This window comes from Nothobranchius furzeri, chromosome 11 (assembly GCF_043380555.1).
Source record: "Nothobranchius furzeri strain GRZ-AD chromosome 11, NfurGRZ-RIMD1, whole genome shotgun sequence".
In the NCBI taxonomy this organism is placed as follows: domain Eukaryota; kingdom Metazoa; phylum Chordata; class Actinopteri; order Cyprinodontiformes; family Nothobranchiidae; genus Nothobranchius; species Nothobranchius furzeri.
In genome coordinates this window covers 55,744,729-55,765,235 of record NC_091751.1, presented here as the reverse complement: position 1 = coordinate 55,765,235, position 20,507 = coordinate 55,744,729, and the positions used below count along the sequence as shown (strand labels likewise).

The following is a 20,507-nucleotide window of genomic DNA, read 5'->3' as shown; positions in this document are numbered from 1 at the left end:
CATGTTTAAAAAAAATACCGCGATAATACAGAAAACCGTGGTAATTTTGGTCACAATAACTGTGAGGTTAAATTTTCACACCGTGACAACCTTAATACAGACCATTTTAGATGTAGGTTACATTTCCTTTATTCCCAGATTATGTAGTTTGTAGCACTCATTATAATGTTGTAGAAAATTTCTGGCCAATCCACGTGATCGGTATCGGTGATCGGTATCGGTGATCAGCAATCTTTGATATCGGTATCGGTGATCGGCAGCAAAAAACCTGATCGGTGCATCCCTAAGATTCAATTAAATTTTATTTATATAGCGCCAAATCACGACAAGAGTCATCTCAAGGCACTTCACATAATAAACATTCCAATCCAGGTCAGTTCATTAAGCCAATCAGAAAAAATGTTTCCTATATAAGGAACCAAGCAAATTGCATCAAGTCACTTTACAGCAATCCTCATACTAAGCAAGCATTTAGCGACAGTGGAGAGGAAAACTCCCTTTTAACAGGAAGGAACCTCCAGAGGATCCTGGCTCAGTATAAGCAGCCATCCTCCACGACTCACTGGGGATCGAGAAGACAGAGCAGACACACACACACACACGCACACACACACACACACACACACACACACACACACGCACACACACGCACACACACACACCAAGCAATGTGTCTGTGGTTACATTGGGATTTCTTAGTAAATATTCTGTTTGGCGAGAGATAAACTTTATTGTATTCATCCTAGTGAATCTATAATTAAATGGGTGAACTAGCAGTAGCACATCCAACGTCAGGGAAAGCAAAAGATCCTCTTTATGGACACAAGAGTGCAGCAGAGTAGCAGCAAAGCAAGATCCAACTAGACTGCACATTTCTATGTGTGTAGAAAAATCTTTTAAAATGAAATAATAAGATACAACTTTGGTAATCAGTAGTATGGAATTTTAGGCAGATTCTGAGAGCTAGTCTGAGTTTAAAGGAGATTGCTGTGGCTTTCTCTCTCTCTCTCTCTCTCTGTGTGTACAAATTTAGACTTTTAACCTATCGTGTGGACATTTCCACATTGTGAGGACATTTCGCTGGTCCACACAATGTGGAGCACCCTGATACTTGATAACGTGGTGTGAATTAACTTTTAGTTAAATTAGTTTAGGTTAGGGAAAGGAATAGAATCCCATAGGCATAGTTGAGTCACTAAATGAATAGAAGTCTGTGTGTGTGTGTGTGTGTGGGGGGGGGGGGGAAGTTCAATCACGGGTAAAGTGCACACGTCACATGCATGATTACAGAATATGTGTAAATAAATTTCCAGTTCTGTTTAGTTGTTGGACACAAGCAATAAAAAAGCTGAGATGCCACTTTGTTAACCATAGTTATGCCAAAAAAGCTTATTTATTGTATGTATTTTATTTTTTCTCATTTACTAATAATCTTTTTTAAAGAATCAGATCTGAGTTGACCTGAAGGCCAGCTGCAGACTAGAATTTATGCTTATATGTCACGTGGTTTTTTCTGACAAATTCAGAGATAATGGGTTACGTCAGCAGTTAGTTTCATGCCAGTAAACAAATAAATAAATAAATAAATAATGAGTGACTGTTACCAAAATAGCATGTAGCCTGAAGTGAAGAATATCCACTTGGAAAGAGGAGATTATGCTAATTTAGAAACTGATGCAAAAGAAAAAGAGCATGTTATTGTGAAACATCGCATTCCTTTTCTATAATAGTCATAATTTGCATCATATGCGTCCAAAAGTGTTCTGTTTAGTTCTTCGTATTAGTTTCCCACAGACCGTGTTCTTTAATGTTTACTCTTTGAAAAAGTCTGAACAGCTGACTCACCGACTTGTCGTGGTACTTTGTTCCTCCACTCCAGGTTGCATCGTCGAGGTAGAATGGTATTCAGCTCTACAGTGTGTTTTCAAAACTGCACTAGCGCTAAAATGGACTGAGATTAATTATGTGAAATGAAACCTTGTTGCGCCGAGGTGCTCCCCTGTCGGGAGCACGTAGCAGCATTGCCCCTCCGACAAAAGGGGGAACAAATAGCACAACACACAGCGACAAGGCTCTTCCCTTGTTTAGTACTTATTAGGAAAATAGACTGGAAATAATTAACAATCTATTTATTTTAGTAAAATAGTAAATAGCTTTAAACATTACCCAACCTGCGGAATGCACCTGTCTGTGTTATGACTTTTTCATCTCTCGCGAGATTTTCGGATTTGCGCAGTGGAGATCGGCCGCCATCACTGCGTTCAAGCTAACGTTAGCCTAAACATACTCGGAGGAGCGACTGGCACAACATTACAAAGACTGACCTGCTCCCCACTGAGGAGGTCACCGAGTTGCCCTGCAGTTTTTCTCCTGGTGAAGAGAGCAAACTAGTTGTTGTCTTTCATGTAGTCTTTATGTCAACTTTGTAACGAAAGTCGTTCTAAGTAATCATGTCCAACATCAAAGGCGGCACCAAGAAGGACACCAAGATGAGGATACGAGCCTTCCCTGTAAGTATTTAATAATATTTAGTTGAAGACACGACACACGGATGGATGACAGATCTGTGTGCTAGCAGCTAACTAGCTGCTCACACGAGAAAACGTCATCGTCAAAGTAAAGCTGCTACCTACCTGGACAATAGGCTTGAATGTTGCTTAAGTTTAATGGTGTGGTTCGGTGATTTGATAATGTCAGTATCGTTTTCCATGTGTTGACTGGTGTAAGCTTGTTAAGTAGCTGGCCTGTTGACAGACTTCGGGTTTGCTAAGTTTTAGTAGTAACCTTAGCATTTTCGGCTGCTCGTGCTAAATTTGCCATTTAAAATAGCTTTACGTGCTAAATCCACAGTGAGACTTCACAGGATGTGTCTCAGGTTAGTTGTCACCCGTTGTTTTCATTGACATCCTTGTTGGGGAACCTGGATTTATAAATTATCTACCATAAGAACCAGCCTACAGAGCATCTTTTTGCATTTAGTTTGGGGTGGAAGTTAATCTATGGGTGCCAGAGTGAGTCCGAGCTGGTAGTTGAGATTTTTTTTATTGTTCCCAAAACTGTTCTTTATTATTAGGTTTGTCAAGAAAGTGTTAAACATTTTTAAACTATTACGATTTCTTCTCCCCGTGTTGTACAGATGACGATGGATGAGAAGTATGTGAATAACATCTGGGACCTTCTGAAGAACGCCATCCAGGAGATTCAGAGAAAGAACAACAGTGGACTGAGCTTCGAGGAGCTATACAGGAATGCCTACACCATGGTCCTCCATAAACACGGAGAAAAGCTCTACACCGGCCTGAGGGAGGTTGTCACTGAGCACCTAATCAACAAAGTAAATCAGAGTTTTCGTCTTCAGTTACGATCTTTAGGAAATAATTTGCTGATTGTTAGTTTCACAAGAGAGAACTAAATTTTGCTTTCTATGCCTTCAGGTGCGAGAAGATGTTCTAAACTCCCTAAATAATAATTTTCTGCAAACACTAAATCAGGCTTGGAATGACCATCAAACTGCTATGGTTATGATCCGAGACATTCTCATGTACATGGTAGGTGTTTTGGTTTGTGTTATTTGTTACAGATCTGAAACAACGTTCATCAGCACTTGTTTATTTTGTTATTTGTGGCAAAAGTGAATTTTCTTTTCTTTATCACATAGCAAATCATATTTTTGTTTCTTTGTTTACCTATTTATGTTAAGAAACTGCCTTTGTTCTCACCTCTGGCTATCGTTCCCTTGTGCCCTCTTCTGGACTTTGTTGTTTTCTTATTTTTTGGGGGCTCAAACAATAAGACTTTGTTTTCACGCCTGTTTCATAGGAAACCTGGCAGCACTAGTTTTTTCACCTTAGCCAACAGCAGTACAAAGTGTTTGAGAAATTGTATGAGAGTGATTGAGCCCCTGAGATAAGCTCATGTTTACGCTTTAACACAAGCACAGTCTGTAAAGAGAATGCAGAGCTGTGCTGGGATATTTTTGTTCAACTCATTCCTCTTTTCTGTTCTGCTTCAAACCTGATTGCTACTTTTCTGTTTTTCAGTTTGCTTTTGCAGAATCATCAGAAGCCTGTACTTTAAAAGCAGTAACTAGACTTAGGAACCTAGATTTAGGTTTAATACATTACTTGTTGTGTTGCCTGTGATGAAAAATCTTTATGAAAGCTCAGTCAAGATGAAAAAAAAGAAAAGTAAAATGGTCAATTTAGACCAAGGGTGGACACCTCCAGTTCTCAGGAGCTGCTATCCAACTTGTTTTGTTTTTTCCTGGATGAATCCATCCATCTTTGTCTGCTTATCTGGAGTCGGGTCGCGGGGGCAGTAGCCTAAGCAGAGAGGACCAGACTTCCTTCTCCCCAGCCACTTGGGCCAGCTCCTCTGGGGGAATCCCAAGGTGTTCTCTGGCCAGATGAGAAACATAGTCCCTCCACCGTGTCCTGGGTCTTCCTGTAGGACTCCTCTCAGTTGGGCGTGCCCAGAAAACCTCACCAGGGAGGCGTCTAAGAGGCATCCTTATCAGATGCCCAAGCCACCTCAACCGGCTCCTATCAATGTGGAGGACCAGCGGATCTAGTCCAATCCCCTCTTGGATCACCAAACTTCTCACCCTATCTCTAAGGGAGAGCCCAGCCACCCTGCGGAGAAAACTAATTTCAGCCGTTTGTATCCGTGATCTCGTTCTTTCAGTCACTACCCAAAGCTCGTAACTGTAGAGGAGAGTTGGAACATAAATTGACCGGTAAATCAAGAGTGTTACCTTCTGCCACCACAACAGATCGGTACAACGCCTGCATCACTGCAGACACAGCAAAAATCCGCCTATCGATCTTGTGCTCCATCCTTTCATCAAACACGAACAAGACTCTGAGATACCTAAATTCCTCCACTTGGAACAGGACCTTGTCCCCGACCCTGAGAAGTCATTCTACCCTTTCCCGACTCAAGACCATGGTCTCTGATTTAGAGAAGCTGATTCTCATCCCAGCTGCTTCACACTCTGCTGCTAACCACTTTAGCGAAAGCTGGAGATCACATTATGAGGAAGCCAACTGCACCACATTATCTGCAAAAAGCAGAGACCTGATCCCTAGGTCACCAAAACCGATCCCCTCACCACCTTGGCTGCATCTAGAAATCCTGTCCATAAAAGTTATGAACAGAATTGGTGACAAAGGGCAGCCTTGGCGGAGTCCGAATCTCACTGGGAACAATGCCAACTTACTGCTGGCAATGTACACCAGCTTTGACACCTGTCATAGAGGGACCTAACAGCCCATATCAGAGGGCCTGTTCCCCATACTCCCAGAGTACCCCCCACAGGGCCTCCCGAGGAATGTACAAAACACACGTAGATTGGTTGGGACACTCCCACGTAGCTCCCAGGTCCCTCCTAAAGGTATAGAGCTAGTCCAGTGTTCCACAGACAGGACGAAAACCACTTTGCTCCTCCTGAATCTGAGGTTCGACAATCTGACGGACCCTCCTCTCCAGAACCCCTGAATAGACCTTACCAGGACACAAGCATCTGGCTGCAGACATCAGCTGACGTCTTTGCCGTGACCGGAAATGACGTAACCGGAAAAAGACATCGGGTCATTACCTTCGCTGGAAGTCATTACCTTTGCCGGATGTAGTTTGGATTTGACGAGAAAAACCATACCGTGTCGTTTTTCTCTTCGATATGTACATAAACATATACATATCTAAGAGAAAAAGTATACGGTGGGTCATTACCTTAACCAGAAGTAATTACTTTCACAGGAAGTAGTTTTTTTTTAAAACAACTTACTGGAAAAAGCTTTTTCTTTTGGATTTTTTTTTCTCTTCAAATCTGGGCAAACTTTTAAATAACGTTGTTATCTACGTTGCATGAAAATTGAATATTAAATCCCTTTGTCCTTCAGACAGGGAATTTTTATATATATAAATATGATCATAATTACAACAATAAAAGGCTGTAAAGTGAATAAAAAACATATGGAAAAAATGAGAACACATTAACGAGAACACATTAAACTAAGTCTTTTCAAGATATGCAAACAAAATAGTAGTTACTTAAATTCAGCTTTATTGTTAAGCCCAAGATGAACTTTGACCTGCACCAATTGCTAAAGTACAGGACTCCCAGAAGCAGTGAAAAGATTTCAGCAACACTCCTCTCTCACCAGCAACAAAAATTAGTTTAATATCCATAACACTGTCCTATATGTGTATCACAGCAGCTCATTGCAAAATAATTTAACTACTGCAGCTGATAACTAGCTAGTTGGTATTTATTTTGAGTGAAAGACAATAAAACCAAAGAAACACTTAATTTCACAACCATTTTATTTTGGGTACAAATGAATTTGCTGAAGCAAGGCTTTCTCAGTTGTATATCGATTCATCCCCTCCCATTTTTCCAACACTTTTGTTACCTGAAAAACATGCAGGATAAATTCATACACTGTCAAATGTTTTCGAAAAGTAACTTGCATACCAATCACTGCTGAAGACTGCTTTGTACCTCTGGAACGAGGACATCAAACACCAAGTCCAGAAACTGGAACTCTCCCTTCTTTATTAGTTTATCTATTCCCGAGCATGAACCAGTCCGCTCCATCAGCTCGTCAACCCATAAAACACGTTAACATAAAAATGAACAAAACATTCCTCTCAGCATTAGACAATGGACCCAAGTGGCCCACTGGCCACGCATCCAGATAAATAAATGTGATGCAGCTTATTGTAAGTCAGTATACATTTACCTGTGCATCAGCAAAGTGGAACATCAGTGGCTTTAGTTTTTGCTTTTAATTTAAGCGAGACACCTGGATTGTGCCACAGATGCATGCGGCCAGACTTCACTCTACCGCTGCAGAGATCCTTGTACAAAGTCTGAGTAGAAGACAAGTTAAAAATAAGCAACATTACCACAGAAAACAATGGATTGCATTATCATATGTCCAATTTTAGAATCTTAATTTATTATACCTAAACATTACCTTTATTTCACCATCTGAAATCATTGCCTGGGTTCCATTTTGGGTTCCTTTTTTCATAGCCTCGATTGTCCTGTAATATAGATAAAAATACATCTTATTCGCAAATGAAGAATTCACGCGCATGTAAGGAGTTTTGTCTGTGTCACTTGAAGAAGTCCTATATTCATTTTAGATCTATATTTAAGGCCTCTAACTCCTGAATGATTTGCAGCTAAATGTGCTTAAATCCGGCAATATTTACATAAACCATACCCGATCAAAGCAGTCAGTCGAAAAACATATCTATTTTTTAAAAGGTTAGAATTATTCTGAAACAGAATCAGAAGAAGGGAGGCATTAATTAGAGAAGCGGCTACTATTTCAAAGTTATTGCACCTGTTGCAGGACCCCTGATTTGTGCAACCACAGTTGAATGACCCAGCACAATACCACACACAATAACTGAAAAATATTTAGAGATATGAAAGCTAAGCTTGTCCAAAAAAACATTTATTTTTGGGTGCACCGGACCAGTTCCAGTGTGGGCCAGATGCTGAAAAATAAATTCATAAGTCTTTTTTGAAGTTTCACCCATCACAAACAGTTTTATGCATTCTGCTACGAGCCTAGAATAATCTAAAACAGGTTTGAAGAGTGTATGTGTTGTAGTTTTTGAGCTAGAGCAGATTAAAAATGGTCAGAGTCGAGAAAAATTGGGTGTATTAGCCCTTTAGCCATTTCCCGAATCGGAAGCTAACTTTAGCCTGTATGAAAACTAATGATTGAAACCACTTATAAATTTCTGAAAATCTACGCTTTTTAATTTAAAAAAGGGTATTCATAATGTTTCATTCAAGTCAGTATTAGAAGTCGTGGTCTTTATATCATATCTAAATTATATATAAAGTTAATATTATTACTTTAACTGTTTTAACAAACAGGGAGACCAGAAAAATCAAATGGCTAAGTTAAAGCTAAGCTACAATTGCTGATTGCTTTATTTATGTAGCTTTTGTGTTGGCTTGTGAACTCCCTGCATTAGTTTTAAGACTGCGTGTTAATATTGATACAATTTGCTATGAAACGCGGTGCCTTTGCAATAATTCTCAGGTAAAGCTTTAAATGCTATAGTGCCTACATTTAAGCACTAAGAACGGTTACAACAATTAGTTAATTTCATCCTTACCTTTCCTCTTTGAAACCCGCCGAGTACGGTTGAAACAAAAGCGGCCGCCAAAAAAGACCAACTTCTGGCCGAGGTCTTTCGCTCGTCGATTTTCCAGTAAAAGTAATGACACGCCATCTTGTTCTCGCTAGAAAGTTCTTCCAGTGACACGCCAGCTGATGCCTGCAGCCAGGTCCTACTCTACCAGGGAGGCTCAGGAGTGTGATCCCCCTGTAGTTGGAACACACCCTGCCGTCCACCATCCCGGTTTGCCAATCCAGCTTCAACACACCTGATTTTAATCAGCAGCTGATTAACAGTCTTCTGCAGAGCTCGGTGAGCTGCTGAGCAGGTAAATCAAGTGTGCTGGAACAGGGAAACAACCAAAACATGCTGGATAGTGGCCCTTGACGACCAGAGTTGCCCACCCCACATTCAGACATTCCTTTGCTGATTGGCACCCATTTGAGGTTTTAATCATCAAAAAAGAAAACGTATTTATTTGGAAACGTTTTTGACTACTAAGTAACATGTTACTGGCGTCACTGATCACCAGTCGGTCAATAGATAATGTAATCGGGACCTCAGTTAAATTTGAACAATTTTATTTAAAAATCAAAAGAAAAAGCATTTAGGAATCAAAATTTTCATCTCTCTGTGATGTGTGACTTGGGTAGAAACAACCCCTAAAATCACTCCTGCATCGACTTATGGATGCTCCACCTAGTCTTCCTACATCAGTGGTTCTCAATCCTTGTCCTGGAGGACCTGTATCCAACATGTTTTGGCTTTAACCCTGCTTCTACACACCTGATTTCCATCAGCAGGTGATTAACAGGCTTCTGCAGAGCCTGATGAGCTGCAGCACAGGTGATTCATCCACTGGCTCAAGCGTGCTGTAGCAGAGGAACAATAGAAACATGCTGGATGCCGGCCATCCAGGACCAGGATTGAGAACCACTGTTCTACAGTCTAACCTACAAAATGTATTTTTAGAACGTTTCATTGTTATATTTTTTGTATTTATTTATTTGTTCAAATTTAGTTAAATTATTTATTTTTCACACATTTTGTAACATTTTCTTCATTTAGGACAGAGTTTACGTTCAGCAAAACAACGTGGAGAATGTATACAACCTCGGCCTCATCATCTTCAGAGACCAGGTGGTGCGTTACGGATGCATCCGGGACCACCTACGACAAACGCTGCTCGACATGATTGCGCGAGAACGGAAGGGCGAAGTTGTAGACAGGTTAGAAAAAATATGTCAGATTTATGAGATTATTTAGGACATTAAATTATGCGACTTGATCTTTATCTATCCACCTTCAACATCAGGGGTGCTATCAGAAACGCCTGCCAGATGCTGATGATTCTTGGCCTGGATGGCAGGTCTGTGTATGAGGAGGACTTTGAGGGGCCTTTCTTAGAAATGTCTGCTGAATTCTTCCAGGTGAGTTCATGATGAACGTTTGGTCCTGTTGTTTTTCATCTTGGAACAGCTTTTCAGTGAAATGATGTACACTATTGAACCTTTTTAGATGGAGAGCCAAAAGTTCCTTGCAGAAAACAGTGCCAGTGTCTACATAAAGAAGGTAGAGGCCAGAATCAATGAAGAGATTGAGCGAGTTATGCACTGTCTGGACAAGTCTACAGAAGAACCCATCGTCAAGGTAGTGGAAAGGGAGCTGATTTCTAAACACATGAAAACCATTGTGGAGATGGAGAATTCTGGCTTGGTCCATATGCTCAAGAACAGCAAGACAGAAGGTGACAAAAACTGTATGATCATCGTAAAATTCTCAATTTAAGTTAAATACGCAAGTGATTTTGTAATGTTCTGTTTCTCCCTCAGACCTCGCGTGCATGTACAAACTGTTCAGTCGTGTACCGAATGGCTTGAAAACAATGTGTGAGTGTATGAGCGCCTACTTGAGAGAACAAGGTAAAGCTCTGGTGTCAGAAGAGGGAGAGGGCAAGAACCCCGTTGACTACATTCAGGTACATCCGTAGTCCAGCGTCCGTAAAAACAAACCGTTTGAAGATTTTCTTCAACAGGAAATCTGCTTACAGTTGTGTCACCTTTTTGCTGTTTTTTCATCAGGGTCTGCTGGATTTGAAGACTCGATTTGATCATTTCCTCCTCGAGTCTTTCAACAATGACAGACTCTTTAAACAAACCATAGCTGGAGACTTTGAGTATTTTCTCAACCTCAACTCCCGCTCACCAGAATACCTGTCCCTCTTCATTGATGACAAGCTCAAGAAGGGAGTGAAAGGGGTATGAGACTTTATCTCTCTCTCTCACACACGCGCGCACACACACACACAAACTTAGTTATTTTTGGTTTTACTTGATTCAAGATTAAAGTCTCTTTCCCGTCTGTTTTGTTTGAGCAGTTGACGGAACAGGAGGTGGAGTCGATTCTCGACAAAGCCATGGTGTTGTTCCGGTTCATGCAAGAGAAGGACGTCTTTGAAAGATATTACAAACAGCATCTTGGCCGCCGACTCCTCAGCAACAAGAGCGTCTCAGATGATTCGGAGAAGAACATGATCTCTAAGCTAAAGGTAAGGGAATTTTAAAAGGGTTTAAATTACTGATGCACCGATATGAAATTTTTGGACCGATATTAAGATCACTGTTATGGCCGGTAACCGATATCTGCAGATACCGATATACTGACATTGATGCTTCTAAAATCAGCAGATTTTGTATAGAATGAAAATTGTTAAAGCTGAATTTACATTATGTACACACAACACACACATGTATGGTTCTGAGATGATTTCATTCACTGTTCACATGACTAAACAATTACACATCAACCCCCTCACCCTCTGAAACAGGCAAACAAATGGAGATAAGATGACAAAAATATCGGTTGTTAATATCGACCCGGTTTAATTTATCGAACCGATTTCGATATGTAAAAAATTATTAACATCGGCCGATATTGATGCCGATATATTGTCCATCCCTAGTTTAAATCTAGATATTTCTTTATCGTAGGCTCATTCTAGTCTAAATCTCTGTTTTCGGTGTCTTTCTCCCTCACAGACGGAATGTGGCTGTCAGTTCACCTCGAAACTGGAAGGGATGTTCAGAGACATGAGCATCTCCAACACCACTATGGATGAGTTCAGACAGCACATACAAACCACATCGGTGAGACAGACGGCAGTGGGGGGGGGGGGGGGGGGGGTGACATTCAGCCTGTCCAGTTTTATACTATAATTGTTCGGTTGCTTTAAAACAAAATAAAGCTTGGAACAAAGAACAGCTGGTGGTGTTAGCCTGAGTCCATGTTTATCACAATAGCATTTTATGGCATGGCAGAAATCACAAACATGTTTTTCTTTCAGGCGTCTCTAAGTGGTGTGGACCTCACAGTAAGAGTCCTCACTACTGGTTACTGGCCTACACAGTCTGCAACACCAAAATGCACCATCCCCCCTGCTCCTAGGCACGCCTTTGAAGTTTTCAGAAGGTGAGGCTTTCAGCGAGATAACAAAAGGTGTTGCTGCCATGGACATTATATACCTAGACACAACATGGACTGGCGCTGCCTATTGGAGCTGGTGTAACTGCGGGTTGCCATTAGGGCTGCAACAACGAATCGATAAATTCGATGAAAATCGATTACTAAAAGCGTTGGCAACGAATTGCGTCATCGATTCGTTGTGTCGCACAACTCTTCCAAAAGCGCCCCCCCCCTTCCCGCCCGCCGTTGCGCGCAGACCAGAGCAAGTCAGATCAGCGCGAGGGAGAGCCGGCAGATCAGCGCGAGGGAGAGCCGCAGATCAGCGCGAGGGAGAGCCGGCAGATCAGCGTGAGGGAGAGCCAGTACCGGCAGATCAGCGCGAGGGAGAGCCGGCAGACTTGCGCTGCTGCGAACCGGTTCCGCATTGTCGCGCAGCGATCCAGGCAGCTGCTTCCAGCGCACGGTCCATTCTCAAAGTGGCGCAACCAAAAAACTATAATTAGCACACGATCGTTCATGTCCGCACATGTTCTCTATTTTCTGTCTTATTTGTGCCTGAAGCTCGCTACTGCGGAGCTCATCACCTGTGCTGTGGTGATGTCACCTCACGCAGCATCGAAAACGCGCTCTGCGCTTTTCAGTCAGGAGATCCCTTTGATCTGCTCAAAAGTAACTGATGAGGTGAAAAGGTAAGAATCCAGGCAACAGATTTTCTGGAGAATTATGAGGAGATGCAGGAAGATGAGAGACAGACAGGACAGGAAAATAGTTAAATAAAAACAAGAAAACAAAACAAAGTGTTGAAAAGTCAAATGTAGGTAGATTTATCTCCACGACACGTTTTTACCAGTAAAAAACAATAAGTTATACACATGTCATATTTATACATCTGATACAATTCAGATCACCTTCAAAACTCAGTCACACACCCAGGGCCGTTTCAAGACATTTTGGGGGCCAAGGCAAAATGCCCCCCCCCCCCCCCCCCTAACTGGGCTCCCCAGAAGCCTCTGTGTAATTCATGCCCTCTCCAGGAGTGTTAGTTATACAGTGTTTATAAAAGCCCCTCAGACATTACTGACATGTTCTAATATTATCAGATGAAAAACTAAATTATCAGACATGCTGTCTCATCTGCTTCTTTTAAAAACTTGCAAAAAGTAACAAAACCATTTGAAAGCCACTATTTGTGGATTCTCTGAAAGTTTCCATGGAGTGTGTGACGACTTATTTTTTCATTGATCCTATCGTCTAATCTCACAGCTGAAACAAGCATCCTTAATTATCTGTGCACAGGAAGCTTACCGATGCTGTAGTAAAACAAAAGGTATAATAATTTATTATTAATAAAACCTTGTTGCAGCACTAAAGCAGAAAAATTAGATTTTGCATTAAATATGCAAAATATTTACATATGAATAGTTTTAGAGCCCTTTAATTGGCAGAATCTGATATTAATTTAGTTCTTACAAAAAATGGGTCCCAACATGGTTTGTGTGGCGTTGCCATAGTGTGACGTCATAGGCACAGATCCCCTGTCCTCTTGTTTGGAAATGGAAATATGATCACCCTATATTAAATATGATCACCCTACATTAAACAAACTGTCCACCCGGGCTTTTGCGCTGCACAGAGACGCTTCGCTGCCTACGACTGAATGTCAGTTGAGAGTCAGTCTCATGCAGACTGACCAATGAAGAGAGGGCCTCAAGTTAAGACCCTCTCCTCATTGGTCAGTCCACACGAGGTGGGTCAAAGGTTACTCTGGGCAGGTTACGTGTTGTCAGGCATTCAAGTATTGAGTATATTTACTGCATATTACAGTAAAATATTCTGTATGTGACCACATTATGGTGATCCTTGGGTCGTGATGATGGAGCCCTTGAATATTGTTGCCCAGGGTACAACAAAGTGTTAATCTGGCCCTGGTTCCGCCGTCACATTCCCACAGAAGCTGGTTGATCACACCGGGGCCAGACTACTAGCATGTGGTTTTACAACCACAATGTCCTCAGAAGCAAAAACGCTTTTAAAAGGGAGGGAGGAGTCCTAACTGTTGCTGCAGGCGTGTTGTGTGAGAGTGCAGTTATATACTGGTTAATATATTTTTGGGTTCAGTTGCTTTCATGTGGCCTAATGTGAGTCTATTTGGGATCATTGGAATGATCAGCAGCATTTCTTGATGTGACTTTATGGCAGTTGCCCAGGGCATCATCGCAAGGAGGATGGCATTCATTTACTTTTGTTTTATTTGGTATTTTTTCAGTCAGTTTTGGAAATAGTGATCAATTTTGATTAATTCACAGCCTATGTTTAATTACATTTAAAATAAATATTAACAGATGAGATCAAACAAAACAGATGAGAATTGCCCTTAAGCTGTTTAACTTGGACCAAGCATTTTAGATCACAGATAGATGTAGCTTAGGGTCTCTGTCTATACACCTTATAAGACAATTTAGGTGATGGCATGTTGTTTTTCTGCTATTGAACTGTTTTCTAATAATGTTGTGTTAAATAAAGTGAAGGAAGGAGAGAAATAACGTTTCCCTAGCAGTTTTTAAAAATTTCCCCATGTAATCCGATTAATCGTGTCGAGACCCCATCCGATTAATCGATTATCCAAATAATCGTTTGTTGCAGCCCTAGTTGCCATCTTGGATGAGTTCCCATTCACCCCAGTGCATTTATTTCTACCGAGGAAGTTGTTAATCCAACTAAAAAACACATTTTATTAAGGTTTTTCACAATATCAGGTATGCCATGATAACTAAATTATGCATAAAATCAATAAAAATATAAAATCCCAACAGGTAGGCTAGAAAAGTCACGTGATCTGTGTTCATTAGTGTGCTAGTCGTTGCAACTGTAGACTGCATAAAAACAGGAAGAGTTGCTCACCCTGCATTGGCTCCAGTTGGGTTTGGAGAGTGAGGAACCGACCCAATGTGGCGGCGACGCTGTTTACACTCTGCAGCGCCCAATGGGGCGTCAACGTAATCATGTGGTGAGTATTTACTGAAAAAGTATGTTTGCTTTTATTTTTGCAGGTTTTACCTCGCCAAGCACAGTGGAAGACAGCTCACACTGCAACACCACATGGGTGGGGCGGACCTAAATGCAACTTTCTATGGAACTATTAAAAAGGTAAACAAACTATTTAGTGAAGCTTTAATTTTAACTTTAGAGACTCATCATTTGTTTCCCTTTTTTTCTGCAGGAGGATGGCTCGGAGGTGGGTGTAGGTGGAGCCCAGGTTACAGGTTCAAACACCCGAAAGCACATCCTGCAGGTCTCCACCTTCCAGATGACCATCCTCATGCTCTTCAACAACAGAGAAAAGTGCACTTTTGAGGTGGGAGCACAATTCAACAGTTAATCGCGATTGGCCACAACGTAATGATCACCAGGGTCCCGTTTGTTGACCCGATTCATGAAGGAATGAATTCCACAAAACCTGAGATTGTTTGCTGGAGTGTAACACCAAACTTCAGCTGCAGATTTAATTCCAACGTCAAAACTTGAACTGCAACTATTTTTAAACAGGTTTATTTTTTTGCTGTGTCATTGTGAAAGCGGCCACTGGTGGCAGACAGGGGTCAGTATGCACCCTGATCAGTTTGCTGCTGTTTCTCTCTGTTGGCAACAAACTGATTTTACTCGTATCAGATCCAGCATTAACTCACTTCCTGCAGCTTTAGCTACAGTAGTTTTTTAGTTTAGTTCAACACAGACCACCCACTGCTACCCACGTGTTTCAAAAAGACTTTGCTGCTCATGAATGTCACAAGTTCATTTATTTATGAATGACCCCCTGAGCACTGCAGACTGAAAACTATTTGATTAAGAGAATGCAATCATGCTCCTTCTGCCTTTTTTTATTGTTTATTTTTTTGGTCACATTCTGTAGGAGATTCAGCAGGAGACGGATATCCCTGAGAGGGAGCTGGTGCGAGCGTTGCAGTCTCTGGCCTGTGGGAAACCCACACAGCGAGTTCTAACGAAGGAGCCAAAGTCCAAGGAGATAGAGAACGGCCACGTGTTTACAGTCAATGATCAGTTTACATCCAAGCTGCACAGAGTCAAAATACAGACAGGTGAGCAAAACTCACCTCTGGGTCAAGTTCTGTTCACTGCGCTGTGTGTCAAGTTTGTTGGAACATTATTTATAGATTTTAATCACTGCATCAGATTTGATCTTTTCCACTCGTTCTCTCTAAAAGTTACTGAATCTGCGTGACAGAGTTTGAGATGGTTTTCTGAGTTTCTTCATCGTTTTTCTACAATTTGTTTTTAATAGTTGCTGCTAAACAAGGGGAATCTGACCCTGAAAGGAAAGAGACCCGGCAGAAGGTGGATGATGACAGGAAGCATGAGATCGAGGCGGCCATTGTTCGAATCATGAAGTCAAGAAAGAAGATGCAGCACAACGTCCTGGTAGCAGAGGTAAACCGCAAACGTGAAAATTATTTCCAATAGGGCTGCAACAACGAATCGATAAATTCGATGAAAATCGATTACTAAAAGCGTTGGCAACGAATTGCGTCATCGATTCGTTGTGTCGCACAACTCTTCCAAAAGCGCCCCCCCTTCCCGCCCGCCATTGCGCGCAGACCAGAGCAAGTCAGATCAGCGCGAGGGAGAGCCGATCAGCGCGAGTGTGAGCCGCAGATCAGCGCGAGGGAGAGCCCACAGATCAGCGGGAGGGAGAGCCGGCAGATCAGCGCGAGGGAGAGCCGGTACCGGCAGATCAGCGCGAGGGAGAGCCGGTACCGGCAGATCAGCGCGAGGGAGAGCCAGCAGACTTGCGCTGCTGCGAACCGGTTCCGCATTGTTGTGCAGCGATCCAGGCAGCTGCTTCCAGCGCACGGTCCATTCTCAAAGTGGTTCAACCAAAAAACCATAATTAGCACACGATCGTTCATGTCCGCACATGTTGTCTACTTTCTGTCTTATTTGTGCCTGAAGCGCGCTACTGCGGAGCTCATCACCTGTGCTGTGGTGATGTCACCTCACGCAGCATCGAAAACGCGCTCTCCGCTGTGTGGTCAGGAGATCCCTTTGATCTGCTCAAAAGTAACTGATGAGGTGAAAAAGGTAAGAATCCAGGCAACAGATTTTCTGGAGAATTAAGAGGAGATGCAGGAAGATGAGAGACAGACAGGACAGGAAAATAGTTAAATAAAAACAAGAAAACAAAACAAAGTGTTGAAAAGTAAAATGTAGGTAGATTTATCTCCACTACACGTTTTTACCAGTATAAAACAATAAGTTATACACATGTTATATTTATACATCTGATACAATTCAGATCACCTTCAAAACTCAGTCACACACCCAGGGCCGTTTCAAGACATTTTGGGGGCCAAAGCAAAATGCCCCCCCCCCCATAACTGGGCTCCCCAGAAGCCTCTGTGTAGTTCATACCCTCTCCAGTAGTGTTAGTTATACGGTGTTTATAAAAGCCCCTCAGACATTACTGACATGTAGTGTCATATGTGACATGAACGTGACACTACGTCACGTTATCGGCCATGTTACCACTACCTGCCTTTTTATAGCTGAATGTTTTATGCTAGTTTTATTATATTTTATTCTACTTATTCTATTTCTGAAATTTATTATTCATGTTATATGTGGCACATTAGTACCGAAACAAGTTCCTAGTTTGTGAACTGCTTGTTCATTGACAATGGCAATAAACCTTTTCTGATTCTGATTCTGCTTCTAATATTATCAGATGAAAAACTAAATTATCAGACATGCTGTCTCATCTGCTGCTTTTCTAAACTTTTTAAAAGTAACAAAACCATGTGAAAGCCACCATTTGTGGATTCTCTGAAAGTTTCCATGGAGTGTGTGACAACTTATTTTTTCATTGATCCTATTGTCTAATCTCACAGCTGAAACAAGCATCCTTAATAATCTGTGCACAGGAAGCTTACCGATGCTGTAGTAAAACAAAAGGTATAATAATTTATTATTAATAAAACCTTGTTGCAGCACTAAAGCAGAAAAATTAGATTTTGCATTAAATATGCAAAATATTTACATATGAATTGTTTTAGAGCCCTTTAATTGTCAGAATCTGATATTAATTTAGTTCTTACAAAAAATGGGTCCCAACATGGTTTGTGTGGCGTTGCCATAGTGTGACGTCATAGGCACAGATCCCCTGTCCTCTTGTTTGGAAATGGAAATATGATCACCCTACATTAAACAAACTGTCCACCCGGGCTTTTGCACTGCACAGAGACGCTTCGCTGCCTATGACTGAACGTCAGTTGAGAGTCAGTCTCATGCAGACTGACCAATGAAGAGAGGGCCTCAAGTTAAGACCCTCTCCTCATTGGTCAGTCCACACGAGGTGGGTCAAAGGTTACTCTGGGCAGGTTACGTGTTGTCAGGCATTCAAGTATTGAGTATATTTACTGCATATTACAGTAAAATATTCTGTATGTGACCACATTATGGTGATCCTTGGGTCGTGATGATGGAGCCCTTGAATATTGTTGCCCAGGGTACAACAAAGTGTTAATCTGGCCCTGGTTCCGCCGTCACATTCCCGCAGAAGCTGGTTGATCACACCGGGGCCAGACTACTAGCGTGTGGCTTTACAACCACAATGTCCTCAGAAGCAAAAACGCTTTTAAAAGGGAGGGAGGAGTCCTAACTGTTGCTGCAGGCGTGTTGTGTGAGAGTGCAGTTATATACTGGTTAATATATTTTTGGGTTCAGTTGCTTTCATGTGGCCTAATGTGAGTCTATTTGGGATCATTGGAATGATCAGCAGCATTTCTTGATGTGACTTTATGGCAGTTGCCCAGGGCATCATCGCAAGGAGGATGGCATTCATTTACTTTTGCTTTATTTGGTATTTTTTCAGTCATTTTTGGAAATAGTGATCAATTTTGATTAATTCACAGCCTATGTTTAATTACATTTAAAATAAATGTCAACAGATGAGATCAAACAAAACACATGAGAATTGCCCTTAAGCTGTTAAACTTGGACCAAGCATTTTAGGTCACAGATAGATGTAGCTTAGGGTCTCTGTCTATACACCTTATAAGACAATTTAGGTGATGGCATGTTGTTTTTCTGCTATTGAACTGTTTTCTAAGAATGTTGTGTTAAATAAAGTGAAGGAAGGAGAGAAATAACGTTTCCCTAGCAGTTTTTAAAAATTTCCCCATGTAATCCGATTAATCGATTAATCGTGTCGAGACCCCATCCGATTAATCAATTATCCAAATAATCGTTTGTTGCAGCCCTAATTTCCAAGAATGTCATGAATTGTCAGTTTTCTGGACTTCATGGTGTTTATATTCAGTGATCATTTGCTTTGATCGGTTAGGGGTCAGTCAGTTACTGACTGGCAGTTTAAAGTGACTGATGCTCAATTCAGGGTCATGAAAAATAGCATTTTTTTTTTATTTATTTGCTTTCTGAAATTATGAAATCCTCAAATTCCAAGCAAAAATGTAATTGTCACATCGATATTGTGTGACTTTAGTTTTTTCTTAATAGTGCTGCAAAAAACTCATGCAAATGAGATCTAGTGTGAATTTATGATTAGCAAAGTAAGATTTAAGTTTTTTTCCAAGAACAAATCCAATTTGAGACATTTTTAAATTACTGTCTTAAGAAATCTTCCCTCTATGTCCAAACTGACAGCTTTTAATGTTAAATTACACCTTTTCTTCTCTCATTTTGTGTCCCAGGTGACTCAGCAGCTCCGGGCCCGTTTTCTTCCCAGCCCTGTGGTAATCAAAAAGCGCATAGAAGGACTAATAGAAAGAGAATACTTGGCAAGAACACCAGAAGACCGTAAAGTGTACACCTACGTTGCATAAAAGACAAACTAGAGTAGAAGGAAGCTGGATGGGATAGTTGGCTTTGGACGGTTGTTACGCATGGACTACGTTTATTTTACAGACAATGACTGGGATCTTAATTCATCGTCTCTTTCAAAGATACAGTAAAACCTTCATAAATGGAAAATAAAATCTTAACGCAGACAGAAAAATCCATCAGATGTTGTAGATGATTTTTAAATCGGGCCCAGTCTTCCTGTTCCCTGTGAGTTTTTACATGGACAGATCCAGCTTCAAGCTTTTCACTGTTTTACCCTTGTAGAGATTGAACTTGCAAAGAATCCCTTGGGAAAATGTGAATGCACCACGTTCTATTTTTTTTTTTTTTGGTTGTTTTTGTTTCAGTACTGTATAAATAAAGTTATTAAAAACTGGAAAAAATGTGCATTGTTGCAAAATAAAGGTGAGTATTGTTTATCTAGTCTGTGAAAGAGTTGAGTTTAGATGTTGGAGCATCATCCAGCAGCATCTTTCATATTTCCTTCCAACTTTAACTTTCACCCTCAAAAAATTACACTCTTGTTCTCAGTTCTTTGTATACCTTAGTACAAGGGGTTAATCGGTATGTAGCATTTCTTTTTCTAGCTCTAGAAAATGGAATTTCCAATTTGTCTTTGAACGCATCATAAGCTAAATCACTGGTTCTCATTAATGTGTTGGGTAAAACTAACATTCTTCACTAACACGTCAGGAGCCTCAGTGCAGCCTTTTTGCAGAGGGTTGGCATGTTAAAACCGATGCTCTCATCTTTGATCATGCTCTTAGTCCAACAGCTGTGTGCTCTTAGTAATCAGGTACTTCAAAGGTTATTGGTAATTCATGGAGAACCTTTGCATTTATTCTCACAAGAGGCCATTTCCTAGTGAGTGGGCCTGGGTGGTAAAAACTGAGAGATTGTGATCAGAGGTGGATAAATAGTAGCTGTTATATTAGTTTTAGATTCATTTTGATTAGAAAAATCAGGATTATGTCTATAGTGGGAAAATAATTGTCCAGCAAACAAAGTTTTATTTTAAAACA

General features: G+C 41.1%; 1 protein-coding gene across 1 annotated transcript; it reads left to right on the top strand.

Annotated features, from left to right (window-relative positions):
- The first annotated feature begins 2,260 nt into the window (after positions 1-2,260).
- Positions 2,261-19,904, top strand: LOC107384027 (cullin-3). The gene is made up of 16 exons (XM_015957023.3): positions 2,261-2,510; positions 3,137-3,334; positions 3,435-3,548; positions 9,217-9,377; positions 9,464-9,578; positions 9,667-9,895; positions 9,981-10,126; positions 10,230-10,406; positions 10,526-10,696; positions 11,187-11,294; positions 11,492-11,616; positions 14,661-14,757; positions 14,831-14,965; positions 15,521-15,707; positions 15,911-16,056; positions 19,335-19,904. Exons 1-16 carry the CDS (start codon positions 2,451-2,453, stop codon positions 19,464-19,466), a joined length of 2,301 nt encoding a protein of 766 aa, XP_015812509.1. The 5' UTR covers positions 2,261-2,450; the 3' UTR covers positions 19,467-19,904.
- The last annotated feature ends 603 nt before the right edge of the window (positions 19,905-20,507 follow it).